Source organism: Tasmannia lanceolata, unplaced genomic scaffold (genome assembly GCF_043159265.1).
Source record: "Tasmannia lanceolata isolate RefF3 unplaced genomic scaffold, GAP_Taslan_0.1 ptg000015l, whole genome shotgun sequence".
Classification (NCBI taxonomy): Eukaryota; Viridiplantae; Streptophyta; class Magnoliopsida; order Canellales; family Winteraceae; genus Tasmannia; species Tasmannia lanceolata.
In genome coordinates, this window is record NW_027518692.1 from 38,910,309 (window position 1) to 38,928,812 (window position 18,504).

The 18,504-nt window shown below is 43.9% G+C and overlaps 2 protein-coding genes across 3 annotated transcripts; both read left to right on the forward strand.

The window, feature by feature from the left end:
• Window positions 1-600: 600 nt before the first annotated feature.
• On the forward strand, window positions 601-5,258 carry LOC143847149 (uncharacterized). The gene is made up of 3 exons (XM_077355861.1): window positions 601-2,210; window positions 3,086-4,692; window positions 4,820-5,258. Exons 1-2 carry the CDS (start codon window positions 845-847, stop codon window positions 4,651-4,653), a joined length of 2,934 nt encoding a protein of 977 aa, XP_077211976.1. The 5' UTR covers window positions 601-844; the 3' UTR covers window positions 4,654-4,692; window positions 4,820-5,258.
• A 5,136-nt stretch (window positions 5,259-10,394) lies between these two features.
• Window positions 10,395-18,504, forward strand: NPQ6 (YCF20-like protein (DUF565)). Of its 2 annotated transcripts, XR_013234954.1 has the most exons (3): window positions 10,395-10,760; window positions 16,883-18,192; window positions 18,294-18,504. XR_013234954.1 is itself a non-coding variant. In XM_077355862.1 (2 exons), exon 2 carries the CDS (start codon window positions 16,973-16,975, stop codon window positions 17,438-17,440), a length of 468 nt encoding a protein of 155 aa, XP_077211977.1. In that variant the 5' UTR covers window positions 10,395-10,760; window positions 16,883-16,972; the 3' UTR covers window positions 17,441-18,504. The 2 variants fall into 2 exon arrangements, 1 of the variants encoding a protein (XP_077211977.1); XM_077355862.1 differs by having other exon boundaries at window positions 16,883-18,504.

An 18,504-nucleotide genomic window follows, 5' to 3' on the forward strand; every position in this document is an offset into this window, starting at 1 on the left:
GTGCAGATGCAGGCAGAAACCAAAAGGCTGAGAACCCAACAAGGAGATTTTAGGTCCTCTTCAAATAAGAGATTTTAAGAACTCTTCAAACCTCTCTCCATTGGATTACAGCTGAGAACCCAACAAGAGAGAGGTGCCGTTATTAAAAGAAGGGCGTGCAGATGTCATTTAATTTCTATTTTTTTGTTCAAAATGGTGAAACCAAAGGATTTGGGTGATGATATTTTCACCCCCTTGCAGTACTTCTGTACGTGCACACCCCCTCATAACGTGATCTGACATAAAGTTGCCGGCCACTCTTTCACGTCAAATCAGGTTATAAGGGGGTGTGCACATAATATAATACAGGGAGTGAAAATATCATCTCCCAAGGATGTTTAGAACTCTTCAAACCTCTCTTGAGTGGATGACAGCTACGATGATGTAATAAAAAAAGTTAGAAAAAAAAAGTCGTTGGATCCTGATGTTGTTTATTGGGTGCATGTGAAAAGACAAAATACAGACAACAAGTTTGAAAATTTTCAGTTAATATTGTTTAATCCTTATTTTGCACGATGTCATTATACAATAACAAAACTCTTTCATGGCTCGGACTTTGATGGAGAATCCTTCCGATTTTAGAAGATGAGATAAAAAATAATTCCACATGAAAAACCCATTAGAATAAGGCCTTTGACAGCTCTATCCTAACGATCTTATATTATAAATAGACGTCATGGAAATCAAGGAAGAACCAAGCTCTCTCCTCTCCCATCCCTCTTCCAATTCTCCTCCCTCCGGGAAAAATAAGAAAGCCTAGTTCATCTTATCAAGAAGAAATTGGCCATTTTTCCGGCAGCCACCGATGAATCTCCGATCGGCCGACCCCTTAGGGGGTCTTCTATGGCCTCAAGTTCTACTAGTATTGGCCTTCCTCCTCTTATCAAAGAATGTACTTGTGGCTTCAAGCGATCCATTCATTTATGAATCACCTCCTCCACCACCTTCGCCTTCACTACCACCTCCATATTATTACAAATCACCTCCACCACCTTCCCCATCTCCTCCACCACCATACTATTACAACTCTCCTCCACCACCATCTCCATCTCCTCCCCCGCCATATTACTATAAGTCCCCTCCACCTCCTTCTCCATCTCCCCCACCACCTTACTACTACAAGTCTCCACCACCTCCATCTCCTTCTCCACCACCACCTTATTACTACAAGTCTCCACCACCTCCATCTCCTTCTCCACCACCACCTTATTACTACAAGTCCCCTCCACCTCCTTCTCCATCTCCCCCACCACCTTACTACTACAAGTCCCCTCCACCTCCTTCTCCATCTCCCCCACCACCTTACTACTACAAGTCCCCTCCACCTCCTTCTCCATCTCCCCCACCACCTTACTACTACAAGTCTCCACCACCTCCATCTCCTTCTCCACCACCACCTTATTACTACAAGTCCCCTCCACCTCCTTCTCCATCTCCCCCACCACCTTACTACTACAAGTCCCCTCCACCTCCTTCTCCATCCCCCCCACCACCTTACTACTACAAGTCTCCACCACCTCCATCTCCTTCTCCCCCACCACCTTACTACTACAAGTCTCCACCACCTCCATCTCCTTCTCCACCACCACCTTATTACTATAAATCTCCACCACCACCATCTCCATCTCCTCCACCTCCTTACTACTATAAATCTCCACCACCACCATCTCCATCTCCTCCACCTCCATACTACTACAAGTCTCCACCACCACCATCACCATCTCCTCCTCCACCTTACTACTACAAGTCTCCCCCACCACCATCACCATCTCCTCCTCCACCTTACTACTACAAGTCTCCCCCACCACCATCACCATCTCCTCCTCCACCTTACTACTACAAGTCTCCCCCACCACCATCACCATCCCCTCCTCCACCTTACTACTACAAGTCTCCCCCACCACCTTCACCATCCCCACCACCACCTTACTACTACAAGTCTCCCCCACCACCATCGCCGTCTCCTCCTCCACCTTACTACTACAAGTCCCCACCACCACCTTCACCATCACCACCACCACCTTACTACTACAAGTCGCCGCCTCCACCAATGCCTTACCCTCACCCTTACCATCACCCACTCATAGTTAAGGTGGTTGGAAGAGTATACTGCTACAAATGCTATGACTGGGGCTACCCAATGAAGTCCCATGACAAGAAACACCTGAAAGGTTTTTTTTTTTACTAATCTTTAGTTTTAAACATGGTTCTTTTAATTTTTTTTCAAAACATCCAAAAAATTACAAAGAAATGTCTCAATGTCAAAACTTGCACAAATTATTCTTAGACAACCAAGAAAAATCTTCTAAATTTCAAACTAGCACAAGTTATTCTTAAGACAACGAAGAAAAATCTACCATTCATGGGCTCAAGGGTCATTCTCTTATTTCAACTGAATTCTTTGAATTGTTCCAGAATTTTCGTCACTTAATTTTACAAAAATTATCTTCTACATTTTTAATAGTAGATTTTTTAGGGTAAAATGTTTAAGAGTAGATATGTATGTGCGGGTGATAGGCCTTAAAAAAAAACTCTAGTTTAACTTTGTTTGGGGTAAATGATAATAGCACTCTTCAATTGAATACTGGTCAAACACCCTTTGAGAGCTAACTATAGAAAAATATAAGATAATGAGAAGAGTGACAATAATAAAGAAACAGGGAGTGGGGATATAAATTTCATTTTGTTTGGAAATGTGAAACAACCGGTTACTCCAAAAGCTTAAGCTGTTTGAGAAAGACGTTATTTATCTTTTATACTTTAACACTCCTCCGCACGTGTGCCTCACTTGGCAAACACATGGTACATATGGTCCCACTTTGGGCTGACCATCGCATGTGTATTTTTGCTATCCGAGAGGTTTGAACTCTAGACTTTTAGCTCTAATACCATGTGAAACAAATGATTGCTCCAAAAGCTTAAGCTGTTGGAGAAAAGCGCTTTTTCTTTTATACTTTAACAGAAAAAGTTATTTAGAGAAGACCGTAGTGATTTGATTCGTTTCTAACACACATTTCCATGTGATTGTATTATTATACTTGGGCAGGTGCAATTGTGATGGTTACTTGCAAGGCCGGAGACAAGGAGATAGTATCCTATGGAAAGACCAAGATCAATGGAGAATACAGTGTTGTTGTTAAAGATTTTGACTATAAAAAGTGGGGAGCTAAGGCTTGCAATGCCATGCTCCACATGCCTCCCAAGGACTCTCAGTGCAACATCCCAACTAGCCTCCACAATGGAAATAAAGGAGCCATGCTTGAGGTCAAATCCAAGACATACAAAGAGATTGTTCTCAAGACCAAACCCTTTGCTTATGCTCCTAAGACTCCCTACAAGGAATGCAAAAAATCCAAGCCACATCCCTACTATTACAACTCCCCTCCACCGCCAACACCCACATACTACTACAAATCCCCACCTCCACCACCACCCACTTACTACTACAAGTCTCCTCCCCCACCATCTCCCTACTACTACAAGTCTCCACCACCACCATCGCCATCTCCTCCTCCTCCCTACTATTACAAATCACCACCTCCACCATCACCTTCTCCACCTCCTCCTTACTACTACAAATCGCCTCCACCACCATCTCCATCTCCTCCTCCTCCATACTATTACAAGTCACCGCCTCCACCATCACCATCTCCTCCACCTCCCTACTACTACATGTCCCCTCCTCCACCTTCGCCGCCGCCACCATCACCATACTATTACAAGTCCCCACGTCCACCATCACCATCACCTCCTCCTCCTTACTACTACAAGTCCCCTCCTCCGCCATCCCCCTCTCCACCACCTCCATACTACTACAACTCCCCACCCCCACCATCACCATCCCCTCCTCCTCCCTACTACTACAAATCACCTCCACCGCCATCACAATCCTCACCACCTCCCTACTACTACAAATCCCCACCTCCACCATCACCCTCACCTCCTCCTCCCTACTACTACAAGTCCCCACCACCTCCAAACCCATCTCCTCCACCACCTTACTACTACAAGTCCCCACCACCACCCTTTCCATCTCCTCCAGCCCCATACTACTACAAGTCTCCTCCACCACCATCGCCATCTCCTCCTCCTCCCTACTACTACAAGTCGCCACCTCCACCATCCCCATCTCCACCGCCTCCCTATTACTACAAGTCCCCACCTCCACCATCCCCATCTCCACCGCCTCCCTACTACTACAAGTCCCCACCTCCACCATCCCCATCTCCACCACCTCCCTACTACTACAAGTCCCCACCTCCACCATCCCCATCTCCACCGCCTCCCTACTACTACAATTCCCCACCTCCACCATCCCCATCTCCACCGCCTCCCTACTACTACAATTCCCCACCTCCACCATCCCCATCTCCACCACCTCCCTACTACTACAAGTCCCCACCTCCACCATCCCCATCTCCGCCACCTCCCTACTACTACAAGTCCCCACCTCCACCATCCCCATCTCCACCACCTCCCTACTACTACAAGTCCCCACCTCCACCATCGCCATCTCCTCCTCCTCCCTACTACTACAAGTCCCCTCCACCTCCATCACCATCGCCTCCTCCTCCATACATCTACTCGTCCCCGCCACCTCCGACCTACTACTAAGCATAAGAAGTCCAATTGTTCCTCTGCCTTGCCGATCATGTAAGTACACTTAACTACTTGATCTCACTCTACTCTGAATTGGTCATTTTGTACATTTCAGTTCTTAAACTTGGTTACTATATTAAAAAATTCAAACATGTTTGTGACAATGTACTCTTGATTGCAGACTTTAACTGGGCTAGTGCAATAAGGGAAGGCTCCAGGAGAGGGAGATTAGTGCCTCAAACTTCTACTGTAGCGTTGTATGAACTTGGTAATAAGGGTCTTAGAAATGCCGTGAAGAACTACTTAGACCTTGATGATGCAGACCTAAGAACTTCTTTTGTGGCCATCTTTCATGTTATATTGTTAACTTATTTGAGCAATGTTGGTTTGGGAAGAGAGCTTGGCTGAGTCATCTCCAAAAGAATGAAGAAAGATATGACTGGAATCAGAGGGTTATGTCGTGGTTAGAGATTAGTTATTTTTTATATGTTTTTCTTGATTATATTTGTTTGTATAACACATATTGTGTGGGCTTTCCATTAATGGAGGGGCATTTGTTTCTAGTGCTTTTTGTTATATGTGAACTTATTGCAATAAAGAAAACCCGTTCCCTGTCTGCATTGCCATGGGTTTCTACCTTTCATTTGAATCTCATGTCCTCTTCACCTATATGCATTTTTGCCTGTATGTGTCTCTTTTGAATAAAGAAACCATGCAAAGTCATCAGTGCATAGTAACTCTCTCTCTCTCTCTCTCTCTCTCTCTCTCTCTCCACGCAAGAATATAACTTCTTTTATCCAAGTATTAGCATAAACCTCAATCATATATATTAAGGCAGAATTACAAGGCGTGCGATCTGACCATTGAGGATGCTCCCGATGAACATTGTCCGTCGATACAAGAGACGTATTTCAATCTACCCATATCTGGATGCTCAAATCAATGGAATCTAGTGTTAGAGTGCATGTACTAAAGCCAGTGTTTGATGTATTGAACCTTCTTTCAACAGTAAAATATTTCGTGACATCTATTGGGTATTATATAGGAGTGTGTGATGTGATTATTGACACATGTTAGTCCTTAAGTAGCATTGTAAGGAGTGCATGCCATGCCCATAGACTCACAGATCCTAAGGGGTGGGGAGATATGATCTTCCAGTTCTTTACAAACCAAGAAGGTCCTAGTTGGGGTTGAGACTGGATATCTCTACCTGTACATAACCAACATCAAACCTGCCTCCATACACTCATTAGGTTGGCTTATCCTGGCCACTGGGCTAGTGGACCCTGAGCAGGTAGAATGGGTGCGTTGAATGGTTCACGTCCTAACTAGGATCATTTCCAAAATAGCTCGTGGATAAGAATATGAATAAGGCTATTCTGTTAGTCAAAACCCTTTGTATGTCCTTCAACCTGAGGGGTCATGTTGGTCTGTGGGCCCCGCCTTATGGCTTTGGTCTATCACATAGTGGTCCTAGGTTTGAGGTCACTTACGGTTAGTGTTGGGTCATAGGATAACCCATGGGAGCATTAGGGGCGCCTAAGAAGGAATCATCCACCTCTGTCGAAGAGGAAAGTCATTTACAGTTTCGATCTCATCATAGGCCTTTGAAATATGTCTGGCCAGATGATATGATAAAGCTTTTATCAAATGTTTTTTTCAAAAACAATTGTTTGTTTTTCAAAAGATTTGCAAATGCATTTGCGGGCCCAGGCTGATAGATTGAATGATATAACATTGGGTGCGTCTAGGGGATAGTTAATGTCCACCCCCTATAGGGCCCAGCCTGGTAAATGAGGATTAGAGGAATGACGTAGACATTGTATGTGATTACGGGTATTGGATGATTTGATGGTCACCTTCAGGGTAATGTCGTGGTGGGGGGCCACTTACCGAATGCGACCTTAGTGAGACTACATTGAGGTCGCAGTGGGGCCCATTTTGGGTTCTACAGGGTTGTCCATAGAATCCCTACGTCAACCACACTCATAACTCGCTTGACCCGTTACGATCCTTGGAAGATCAAGGTACCAGATTTATAGATTGCTCGGATGGATTAGATTTGCTATGTGAGATACATGGAGGATTTACACCGTACATATGTGCAAACATGCACCCTATTTTTCAAAACCGGACTAATGACAGGTTGTTGTGATGACAGATCCTATGATGAGTTCGGAAGCTTCTCGGGTCCTTCTCTCGATATATCTCTCAGTATCTCTCTAAGTTTTTACAAGACACAAAGTTACCCAAACCACCCTAATATCCAAGACACCCAATACCCAAGACCACCTGCAACCAAGCTTGCACCCAGAACCATCCGAGTTCACCAAAACCTTCCAAAAGAGCCTTGAATTGATCAAACAAAGGTCCTAAGGATAAAGCCCGATAAATCGGCACTCGCTTTTTACAGCAAACACAACATCTTGAAGATCCAAATACCAAAACTAAGCAAAAGCTCCACCAAAAGCCATTTTTGAGAACCAGAACCACCTTTTAGTCACCGGAAACCACTTTTTGGGAACTGGAAACCACTTTGGCTACCATGAACAACCTTCCTAACGACAAAGATCGTTTTTCAAGCAACCCACAAACCATCACCAAAGACTAGAAACCTGGTACCAACTTCCAGGAACCCAGAACCCATTTCCAAGACTCGGAAACCACTTTTGGTTACCAGAGAAACCACTTTCTGGGAACCGAAAACCATCCCTGGTTACAATAAATGTTCCTTAACATTCAAGGACTATTTTTGGTCACCATAAACATTTCATTAGGAATAAAAAAACTACTCACCAGCAACATGACCCAAAAACCACTTTTTGGTCACAAAAAACTATAAAGTAACTGCCAAAACTTACTTTTTAACTGCCTAGAACTATTTTTCGACGACTGTAGATCAATTTGGGTCACTGAAACAGCTGTTTTGAGATGCACCAGCCCTCCCGCACCTAGAAAACCATTCCCGAAAATCCAAAACCACATTCCGAAACCCCGAAACCTGATATACACAAACCGGGACCGAAATCAGGAGGTGGGACCCACCCCTATAATCGCAGAGGAGAGTCCCTACCATTTTTTAGTCCCCAGGAAGAGTCTCAGGTAACATTTAAATTGTAGGGGACTCCGCCCTGCAATTTTCTTTGAAAAATCTATAAAAGGATCCCCACCCCCCTCTCATTTTTCATCCCTTTTCCAACCCATTTGCTTTTGCTCTGGTTTGTACACGCCCCTTTTGGTTTGTACACCCTTTTTAGTTTTAGCAACCCCTCTCTTTGGTTAGTACACCCCCTTAGAATTAGTAACCCTCCCTCTTCCCCTTTCTTTTTTTTGGTTTTAGAAAGCCCTAAAAAGATAAAGAAAAAAAGAGAAAAAGAGAGAAGCTTGGAGAGATTTCCAGAACCAGTTTCTGCTGAAATCTCTTCTTCTTTATCACAAGGTATTGAAGTTTTGCCGAAATTCTCTTTGATATAACATCGGACGTCGGAGTTCTATCGATTTTTCTTAAGATTTAGAGCAACACCAACCTCAAACTAGATACTTTTATAGCTTTTTGCACTTTCTTTCACAAAAAACAGGTTGTAGGTAGCTATAGGGTTTGGGGATCCTCAAGCCCCAAACCCTTGTCATAAATCCCCTCATTTTCTCCTATGTTCTAAAAAAAGGCTTCTTCATTGAATCCGGTTATTTCTACGTAACAAACAATCTGATTAACAATAGACTGGTCTTCTCGGTATTCGATATCATCTGGGAAGCAGGGGCCTTGATGCCCCATGTTATCAGGAATCTACAGAACAGTCTATTTCAATCATTTTTAGTGTTGTTGTCTACAAACACACTAGATCAAGGGAGTCCCCTTTAATGCCTGTAAAGTCTTAACAAAGGCTATTTCTTTAAATCCGGCTATTTGTATGTAACAAACAAATCTGATTAAAGATAGACAGTCATTCTCGATGCCTGTGAGGCGAAGTGTTGTGCCGTCTATCTCAAATCATTTTAGTGTTGTTGTCTACAAACACACTAGATTAGAGAAGTTTCCTTTAATGTAAATAAAGTCTTAACAAAGGTTATTTCCTTGAATCCGGTTATTTGTACACAACAAACAATCTGATTAACAATAGACTGGTCTTCTTAGTATTCGATATCATCTGGGAAGTAGTGCCCCTCTAATATCAGGAATCCACAGAATAATGTATTTCAATAATTTAAGTGTTGTTGTCTACAAACACACTAGATCAAGGGAGTTCCCTTTAATGTAAATAAAGTCTAAACAAAGGCTAGCCAGAGAAAGGAGAAAGGGCTTGCCAGAGCTCCTGAAGGTTTGAAAATGGAGGAAAATGAGGGGAAAACCCTCTTCTATAGATGGCCTCACCGTCCACAGCAGTCCTATTGCTTCGTAAGTCAAGATCCCCTCCACGTTGCATACTCTGAATAGGCCATGGAAAGAATGCCCACATTGACGGCGTTACAAACGAAATGTCCATCATTAATGATGGGGGTGTCATTCAGTCTCCTAAGGGCGTGTCTTTTCAAACCTTAGGCACAAGCGACGCTTAACCTTCCCGCCGAAAAATAAAAAAATCGCTAGGTCTTCAACTCTACCAAACTTTCATGAGTAATCACCAACTTCACGAGAGTCCGAGTAAAAAAAAGGGTTATGGTTCGAACTTCATATCCATAAGGACCTTCTCCGAGCCTCAGCCGGAACAAACTTCTTCCGAGCTTCAAAAATCTTGGTTGAGGTGTAAGCATGGTTTGAAATTTCGGTTCCAGCATAAATTTTGAACCTAGCCGAAACTGAAATTTCGGTAGAAATTCAGTACAGAGGGGCGAAATGTCAGATTTCTAAGCCAAAATTTCGGTAATTTTGGCTGAAATTTTGTAAAGGAATTAAAAATTAATATTTTGTCCAAAATTTCAAATGAAATTTTGTACGTTTCGCCCATTTCGGTGTTGGTGTTGACCGAAATCCGAAATTTCGGATTTCGGTCGAAATTTCAAACCATGGGTGTAAGCATATGTGTTTGGCTCTAACTAATGTTGATAGTTCGGCGCGAGGATGAGAATAAACCCTTAGTCCCAAAAACTACTTTCTCGACCCAAACACGTACCGAGGAAATGTGGAGCAATATTGTAGAGGTAAAATTCATTCACCAAACAAGAACACAACACGTGGCATCCAGCTGCCCCTGACACCGAACTTGCCACTCCGGGAACAAAAGCAAGGGGCTCATTCTGCCCATTTTCCAAGTACGGCAACCGAGAACAAAACAAAAAGTGCCCTAGGGGAAAGATCGGACCTAGCATGGCAACTTTCCTTAAAGTTTGGAAGTTTAAATAAGAAACCGAGGTTCCTAATGAAACCCCATTAGGAACCCCGATAGTCTCCAAGATAGACAAGGAAACTAACTCCTTAGGGATGTCGACCAGTAAGAAAAGACTCCAAATAAGGCAAGCAATCCAAATTGCTTAGGATTCATCTCTTTGAAAAATAAAAAGTAAAAACAAACAAACTATAAGGTACATACAATCTAAGATTTGAGGCACCGCTTCTCTGTTTGGAATTTCTGCTAGTTGCCGATTTCTGACTTGAGTCGGAGGACAGTACAACTTGATTATTCAAGCACATCCGACCGGGCAGATTTTGGCACCAACACGGCTCACACCATAGGATGATCCAAACCGTCCATTTGATAAGCATCAACCCCATATTTATAGAGGTTTTCATAATACGCAGTTCATCTTTTGATCGGAGGGTGAGGATCATCCTATAGAAATGAGTTTTTGAGCACGTGTGGCCCATCAAATGAACGGTTTGGATCATCCTATGGTGTGAGCCGTATCCGTACAGTACAATAGAACACCATATTTCTCCTTGACCCCTCTCCTCATGTTTCTACCATTTTCTTTTCTGTTACTTCTATGTTCTATCTCTATCTCTGCTTTGATTTTTTCTATTTTTAATCTACTTCCTTCTTCAGTTCAAAACCCCTCTGTGTTTAGACCCAAAATCCAAGCCCTTCATTTTCCCTCCTCCTTTTTCTCAAGAAAAGCTTGATTTTACTTCTCAGCTTCTGGTTTCTACGGCAATCAAATAAACGTCTACAATACTCAGTTTTCAGGTATGCATTCCTTCAATCTTTTGATCATTTTCTTTTCTTTTCCATTTTGGTGGATGTGAGATGATGTAGATATTGCTTCGAACGATGAGTTCTGTTTGGGATTTTTCAATCTAGGATTTTTGAACTAGGATTTCAACTTAGGGTTTCAATCTGTGATTATACAAGCTGTATTTGGGTTTTCTTTACAAGGACTCCATCGTGATGCTCAACCGAATGACTTATTAGACATATGAAGTAGGCGTCACCATGTGTTTGACGAAATGCTTGTTGCAATTTTGTGAAGAATTAGTTCAGGAAGCCAAGCTTGGACTGCAACCTTTTATGAAAATGCCATTGAATTAAGGTTACATGGCTTGAATTTGTGTGAAGTGGGAGTTCTGGCATTGCTATTGGATTTATACAGTTCTACTATTTGAATATCCAGTGTGCTGTTCATGGATGCCACTGATCTATTGAATGTGCATGTAGCTTAGATGTTACACAAGAGCACCTGGTTGACCAGCCACTTAGTGAGACCTCATCAGTAAGAGTCCCAGCCAGGCATAGGTCTCGCCCGCGTCACCTAGCTGATTATGCGTACATGGGCTGAAAGCCCAGCTGCTCTTCATTCCAACCATTACCCGCAAGGAAAGGCCTAAGTTTGTTAGAAAGGAACCAATAAAAATAGGACACCTGTTAGTTTGTTAGAGAGTCTGATGTAAAAAGGGATCAATATTATAAAGAGAAAAACCATCGTTGAGATGGGCAGAGAATTAATTCCCACTAATTTCTTCTTTTACTCATCTTCTTCCTCTATCCATCTTCTTTTGGAGGCCACTCAACCTCGAATTGAGTTTTTCCCCTGAGATTTACCCAACAATTGATGCTTTCATTTCCTTCTTCCACCCCAATGGCAGAAGGTACCAGATTCAAAAAAATCGAAGACACCATTGCCGAACTCCATGAATCCACAAGCTCCCACCATTCCCAAATCCATTCGCTCACCACCCAACTTTCCACTGTAAATTCTACTCTCACCGACCTTGTCACCGCGGTTACAACCATCAAGGGACAACTCGATCAGCGCCAATTTCAGTCACCACCACCATCTCTGCCACCGCTACCAAACCCAGATCCACCATATCACCGCTCCATCAAGCTCGATTTCCCTCGCTTCGCCGGCGTCGATCCCCTCGGGTGGAGCTTCAAGGCCAATCAGTTCTTCTCTTACCACAACACTCTAGATGAACAGCGGCTCACCGTTAGCTCCTTCTACATGGACGGCCCCGCCCTTGCTTGGTTTCAATGGATGACCAACAACAACCAGCTCACTTCCTGGTCTGCATTCACCGACGCACTCATCGTGAGATTTGGCCCTTCAAAATACATCGATCCACTAGGAGCCCTATCAAAGCTAACACAGACAACAACGGTTGAAGCTTACCATATGGACTTCGAGGCTTTGGCAGATCAAAAGGTGGGGTTGCCTCCTTCTTTCATGCTGAGTTGCTTCGTCTCCGGATTACGACCGGATCTTCGCTGAGAAGTACAATCGCGATGTCCTTCTTCCTTGTCTCAAGCCATCGGTCTCGCCAAACTCCAGGCCGACAAATACGCAGATGCCCGCCGTTTTCCTTATCATTTTCAACTTGCAAACCCTTCACCGCCCCTTTTACCAACACCTCCAATCATCACCACCATTCCTCCTCCTCCATCCAGCCCTCGCTTACCCGTCCGCCATCTTTCTCCCAATGAAATGTAGGCCCGGAAAGATAAGGGGCTTTGTTTTAACTGCGACGAGAAATTTCATCGCTGCAAACTAAACGGAAAATTTCTATTACTATTGGCCGATGAAATGGATGGGGAATTTCCACAAACACCTGAAGCGCAATTTTCTTCCCCAACTCCCATTAGCAATTCATCACCCGACCCTGTGGATACACCACCCCCTCCAGAAATCTCCTACAATGCTCTAGCCGGCCATCCATCTCCCCGTACCCTCCGCATTGCCGACACACTCCACAGCGCCCCTATCCAAATCCTCGTGGACAGCGGAAGCAGTCATAATTTCATCCAAGAAAGAATGGCGCGCCATCTTCCCCTACCCATCCAACCGGAATCCTCATTTTCCGTCACAGTCGGTAATGGCAACACTCTTCTTTGTATTGGCCGTTGCTCCCAAATCCCACTCGTAATTACAGACCATGAATTTCTCTTAGACCTATTCGTACTTCCACTACATGGTGCAGACATAGTTCTTGGTGTTCAATGGCTACTCGAGTTGGGTCCGGTCACTTTTGACTATTCCAACTTAACAATTTTCTTTCTCAAAGATTCCAAACCAGTCACACTTACCGGAGAACCAATCCCAGTTCTCCACATGTTGCAATCCTCCCAATTACATCGATGCCTCTCCACATCTTCCATATCCACCTATTACCGACTCGAACTTGTCCAACCCAACCCGACTGCCAATATTTCCCTTCACCCAGATATTGCCAAAATCCTTTCCAATTTCTCCTCAATCTTCGCCACACCCCACGACTTACCACCTCCCCGAGCCCTTGACCACAACATACACTTGCTCCCTGGCTCGGCACCTGTGAATGTCCGCCCGTATCGATACCCACACTTCCAAAAACAAGAGATTGAGAAGCTAGTGTCTCAAATGCTCCATGACGGTGTAATCCGCCCGAGCACAAGCCCTTTCTCATCTACGGTCCTCCTAGTAAAGAAAAAAGACGGCACTTGGCGTTTCTACGTAGACTACCGCGCCCTTATCGCCATTACCGTTAAAGATCGATTCCCTATTCCAACCGTCGATGAGATGTTCGATGAATTGCACAGCTCTCATTTCTTCTCCAAATTGGACCTCCGCTCCGGCTTTCATCAAATTCGTGTCAATAGCGCATCTATACGCACGACCGCCTTCCGCACACACGAAGGCCATTACGAGTTCCTCGTGATGCCTTTTGGGCTTTCCAACGCTCCTTCAACATTTCAGGCAGCCATGAATTCCACCTTCAAGAACTTTCTCCGAAAATTTGTCCTTGTATTCTTCGACGACATTCTCGTCTACAGCCCGACTTGGGAGCTTCATCTCCAACATCTCACCCAAGTGCTACAACTCCTAGAGAGCTCGGCTTTCTTCCTCAAACAATCCAAATGTCAGTTCGGGCAAAAATCAATCGAATATTTGGGACATGTTATTTCAGCTGAGGGCGTTCAAGTTGATTCCTCCAAAATTCAAGCAATACTCAAGTGGCCGCGCCCATCATCGCTCACTGCCCTCCGTGGCTTTCTAGGCGTCGCAGGTTACTACCGCCAATTTGTTCGAGGATATGCCTCCATCGCCGCTCCACTTACGGACCTGCTAAAGAAGGATGCTTTCACTTGGTCAGCGACAACACAATCAGCCTTTGAATCCCTTCAACAGGCTATGACCACCACTCCGGTACTTATGCTCCCAAACTTCAACCTTCCCTTCACTATCAATACAGACGCTTCCGGCGTGGGCATCGGAGCCGTCTAGTCCCAGCATGGTCATGCAATCGCCTTCTATAGCCGGAAACTTTCACCCCGTTTACAATCATCATCCACCTACATTCGCAAGATGTTCGCAATAACGGAGGCAGTCCGAAAATGGCGCCATTACCTTCTTGTTCGAGAGTTCCTTATACGCACAGACCACCGCAGCCTGCAACATTTGATGGACCAATCCATCCAAACACCTGAACAACAATATTGGTTGCAAAAACTTCTTGGTTTTCAATACCGTATAATCTACAAACCAGGCAAGGAAAACATAGTAGCCGATGCTCTCTCCCGATGTCCCCAATTCTCCGCAATTTCAGGCCCACAATTCGCCTTAACAGACCAACTCCAAATTGCCTTGCAATCTGATGCGGAATCCCAAAAGCTGATCCAACAAATCCAACAACAATCAGGTCAGTACCCATATCAAAGAGTTCATGACAACCTCCTCTTGTACAAAGATCACTTGGTCATACCTTCCCATTCCTCGCTACGCCTGGACATCTTCAACGAATTTCACACGAGCCCCATTGGAGGCCACTCTGGTTTTACACGAACTTTGGCTCGCATCCAACAAAGCTTCTTTTGGACTGGCATGCGCACACACATCCGAAAACTAGTCGCCGAATGCCAAATTTGCCAACAAACTAAGTATGCCACTTGCTCCCCTGCTGGCCTTCTTCAACCCTTACCCATTCCAGACAAAGTTTGGGAGGATATCACCTTGGATTTTATCACCACTCTGCCGAATTCGCATGGAAAAACAGCCATACTGGTAGTCGTTGATAGGCTCTCCAAATACGCTCATTTCTTACCATTACCACCACACTACACTGCACCGTTAGTTGCAGACCTCTTCGCTAACAACATCTACAATCTCCACGACATGCCCCGAAGCATCATCAGCGATCGCGATCCTTTATTTCTCAGCAAATTTTGACAAGCGCTCTTCCGCCAACAGGGGACATCACTCAAAATGAGTACTGCTTACCATCCACAAACGGAGAAGTAGTCAATCGCTGTCTCGAACAGTACTTACGCTGCTTTGTCATGGATCAACCGCGCCATTGGTTTAAATTTATCCATTGGGCATAATAGTGCTAAGGTCGACCAAGTTGACTGTGCTCTGCTACAACGTCATCAACTACTCCAACTACTGAAAGCCAACCTTCTACGTGCCCAACTTCGAATGAAGCATCAAGCAGACAAACATCGAACTGAACGCGAATACACGGTCGGTGATTGGGTCTTCCTCAAATTACAACCTTATTGACAATCCACCGTCGCCAGCCGCACATCCAACAAGTTCCCTCGCCGTTACTATGGTCCATTTCAAATCTTGGAACGAATTGGTAATGTCGCCTATCGCCTCAGCCTCCCTGAAGGCTCAAAGATCCATCCCACCTTTCATGTTTCCCTCCTCAAACCATGTATAGGTGACCCTTCTACTCAAGTCATCCCTCTACCACCTCTAACCATCGAGTCCCATCCATTGGTGCAACCCGCTCAAGTACTGGCAGCTAGAACAATTCAACGTGGCCAGTCTCTCTGTCCCCAAATGCTCATTCAGTGGTCTGGAATGCCACCTTCAGATGCTACGTGGGAGGATACTGCAGAAATTCGGTGCCTGTTTCCTACACTGAACCTTGAGGACAAGGTTCCTCCCGATGGGGGAAGGAATGTTACACAAGAGTACCTGGTTGACCAGCCACTTAGTGAGACCTCATCAGCAAGAGTCCCAGCCAGGCATAGGTCTCGCCCGCGTCACCTAGCTGATTATGCGCACATGGGCTGAAAGCCCAGCTGCTCTTCATTCCAACCATTACCTGCAAGGAAAGGCCTAAGTTTGTTAGAAAGGAACCCATAAAAATAGGACACCTGTTAGTTTGTTAGAGAGTCTGATGTAAAAAGGGATCAATATTATACAGAGAAAAACCATCGTTGAGATGGGCAGAGAATTAATTCCCACTAATTTCTTCTTTTACTCATCTTCTTCCTCTATCCATCTTCTTTTGGAGGCCACTCAACCTCGAATTGAGTTTTTCCCCTGAGATTTACCCAACAATTAGATACTTCACCAGTGCTTATAATTCTACATCTGTTTTGATGGATTTGTGATTTTTCAACCAGTGCTTATGTTCTATTTGGATGGATTTCTTGTTATAATCCTATGCATCTTGATAATGTCTTTCTATGGGTTTCTGTGCAACTAAACATCCTACTTTACTTTTTTCTTGCTTAATTTCTCTAGGTTTCTCGGCAACAGAACACAGAACAGGTTTTCCATCACAGCTTCTTTTCCTTGCTTTTCTATTTTGCCACGTCAGTTTCTTTTCCATTCCTTCGCGCGGAAAAGAAGAGACACTGCCTACACTTGTTATCGACTTATCGTTCAGAGCCCTTTCAAGAAACTGGCATTCCTTATGTCCATGTGGTTTGGGTTGTTCTTTGTTGAGAATCTTAAGATACATTATAAAAGTTATTAAAAGGATGTGTACTTTCAATGTATGCCCTTGCTATAGATTAATGCTCACTGTTATTGACATCAACAATTGATTTCAGCAGCCTTATTAAAATATATCACTTGTTTGTATGTGATTTATTTTCAGAGAAGGCGTTCTGATCATCAGTGGCTATTCCTCAAGTAATCGGGACTACAACCGGTGGCCTTGATTGACAGACGCCTTATAAAATCTTCAATGGCATATTTTTTGAGTGTGACCTCTCCAAATCTTATCAACTTTGGGATAACTTCAGCATCAAAGTTCTCAATTGGGAGGTGCAAAGTTGTTACTCCGAAATTTACATCTGGATATCGCAGTATCCGAGCAGTTCAAGAGAATGAGGGGCCTCGGAGGTTGGTGGACATTGTACGTCTTGTCCCGGAGCTTTCAAGGAACTATTTCAGAAGCCCTTCTCGGAGGGCACTGTTTGGAGGGATTTCATTATTAGGTGGGTTTTATGTGGCACAGACTATTTCTCTGTCATTCGGTGCTTTAGGAGTGAACGATGTGATTGCTGCCGTGTTATGTGTTCTCCTCACTGAGTATGTTACCAGGTTTTATTATAGTCGACCCAAGGTCACCTTTCCTCTTGCTCTCCTCAACAATTTTAAAATGGGATTCACCTATGGCCTTTTCATTGATGCCTTCAAGCTTGCTAGTTGAGAAAAATGACGAGTAAGCAAATTGTAGCTTTTCCTTTATTTATTTATACCTGCGAGTAGTTTGTGCTCTTTACATCGATCAAATTTATCTTTTTGGGCCCACGACTCATTTTAATATATTGCCTAGCTGTTCTAGCCGTCTCCTTCCCGTTGGTCGCTAGGACTTCGTTTCTTACATGACCCATCTGTTCTGATATTTTGGGACTACCCTCTTATACCAGCACATGCTTCTGAATGTCATCCTTTATATTGGTTTTATATCTACAACGAATTATAGGATCTTTATCTAATACTTCTTGGCCAAGGGTTGGCTCTTTTGCTTAAATTCATGGGTATGCTCCCCATTGACGCGAGTTCAAATCACCCAGGGCTTACCCGATGCACGTGATTTACGGGTGATTGCACTCATCCATAGGAAATAGTCCCGCCCTAAAAATAGGGGTGGGGATGCCCTATGTCATAAAAAAAAGGTCGTGTTCTTTATACATTATTGGCAGTGCTTCTGCACTTTTTTCAATCCGGAGAATGGAAAGAAAAATGGAGAATGGCGTTTGGAAAATCCGACCCGGTCCGACTTTTGTCCAATTTCTGACACTTTGAACAGCATTTGGCTTGAACTTCTGCTTAATTATTAGACCAAAGTGGAGTCGCTCCAAGCAATTCTATTCCACCCATTTCGCCCGCTCTGAAGTTCGGAGATTGAGAAACATTGAAGAAGGCAATCTATGTGACATATCAGTCATCATATGCAATGTAAGTGGAAGTGACTATTCGACTCTCATTTCATTGAACTGTGGTTTATTTAGCAGGAGTTGATCTCACAATGTTGTTTGGGGCTTGCTCAATTCTTGCAGGTAGTTTTAGCCCTCCGGTCTAGAATGGTTTGTGGGTTTTTTGGTTCTCTCTTTTTTATCAGGTTATATACCTCTTGTGGCTGTTTGTTTCTTCCATCAACAGGTGGGAAACTACATGCATTGTGTATGTAGATACATATTTATCGTCTATACCTCAAATTGCAATTAGTATGTGCAATTTTGTTATTAATTTTTATTTGAAATTACATCA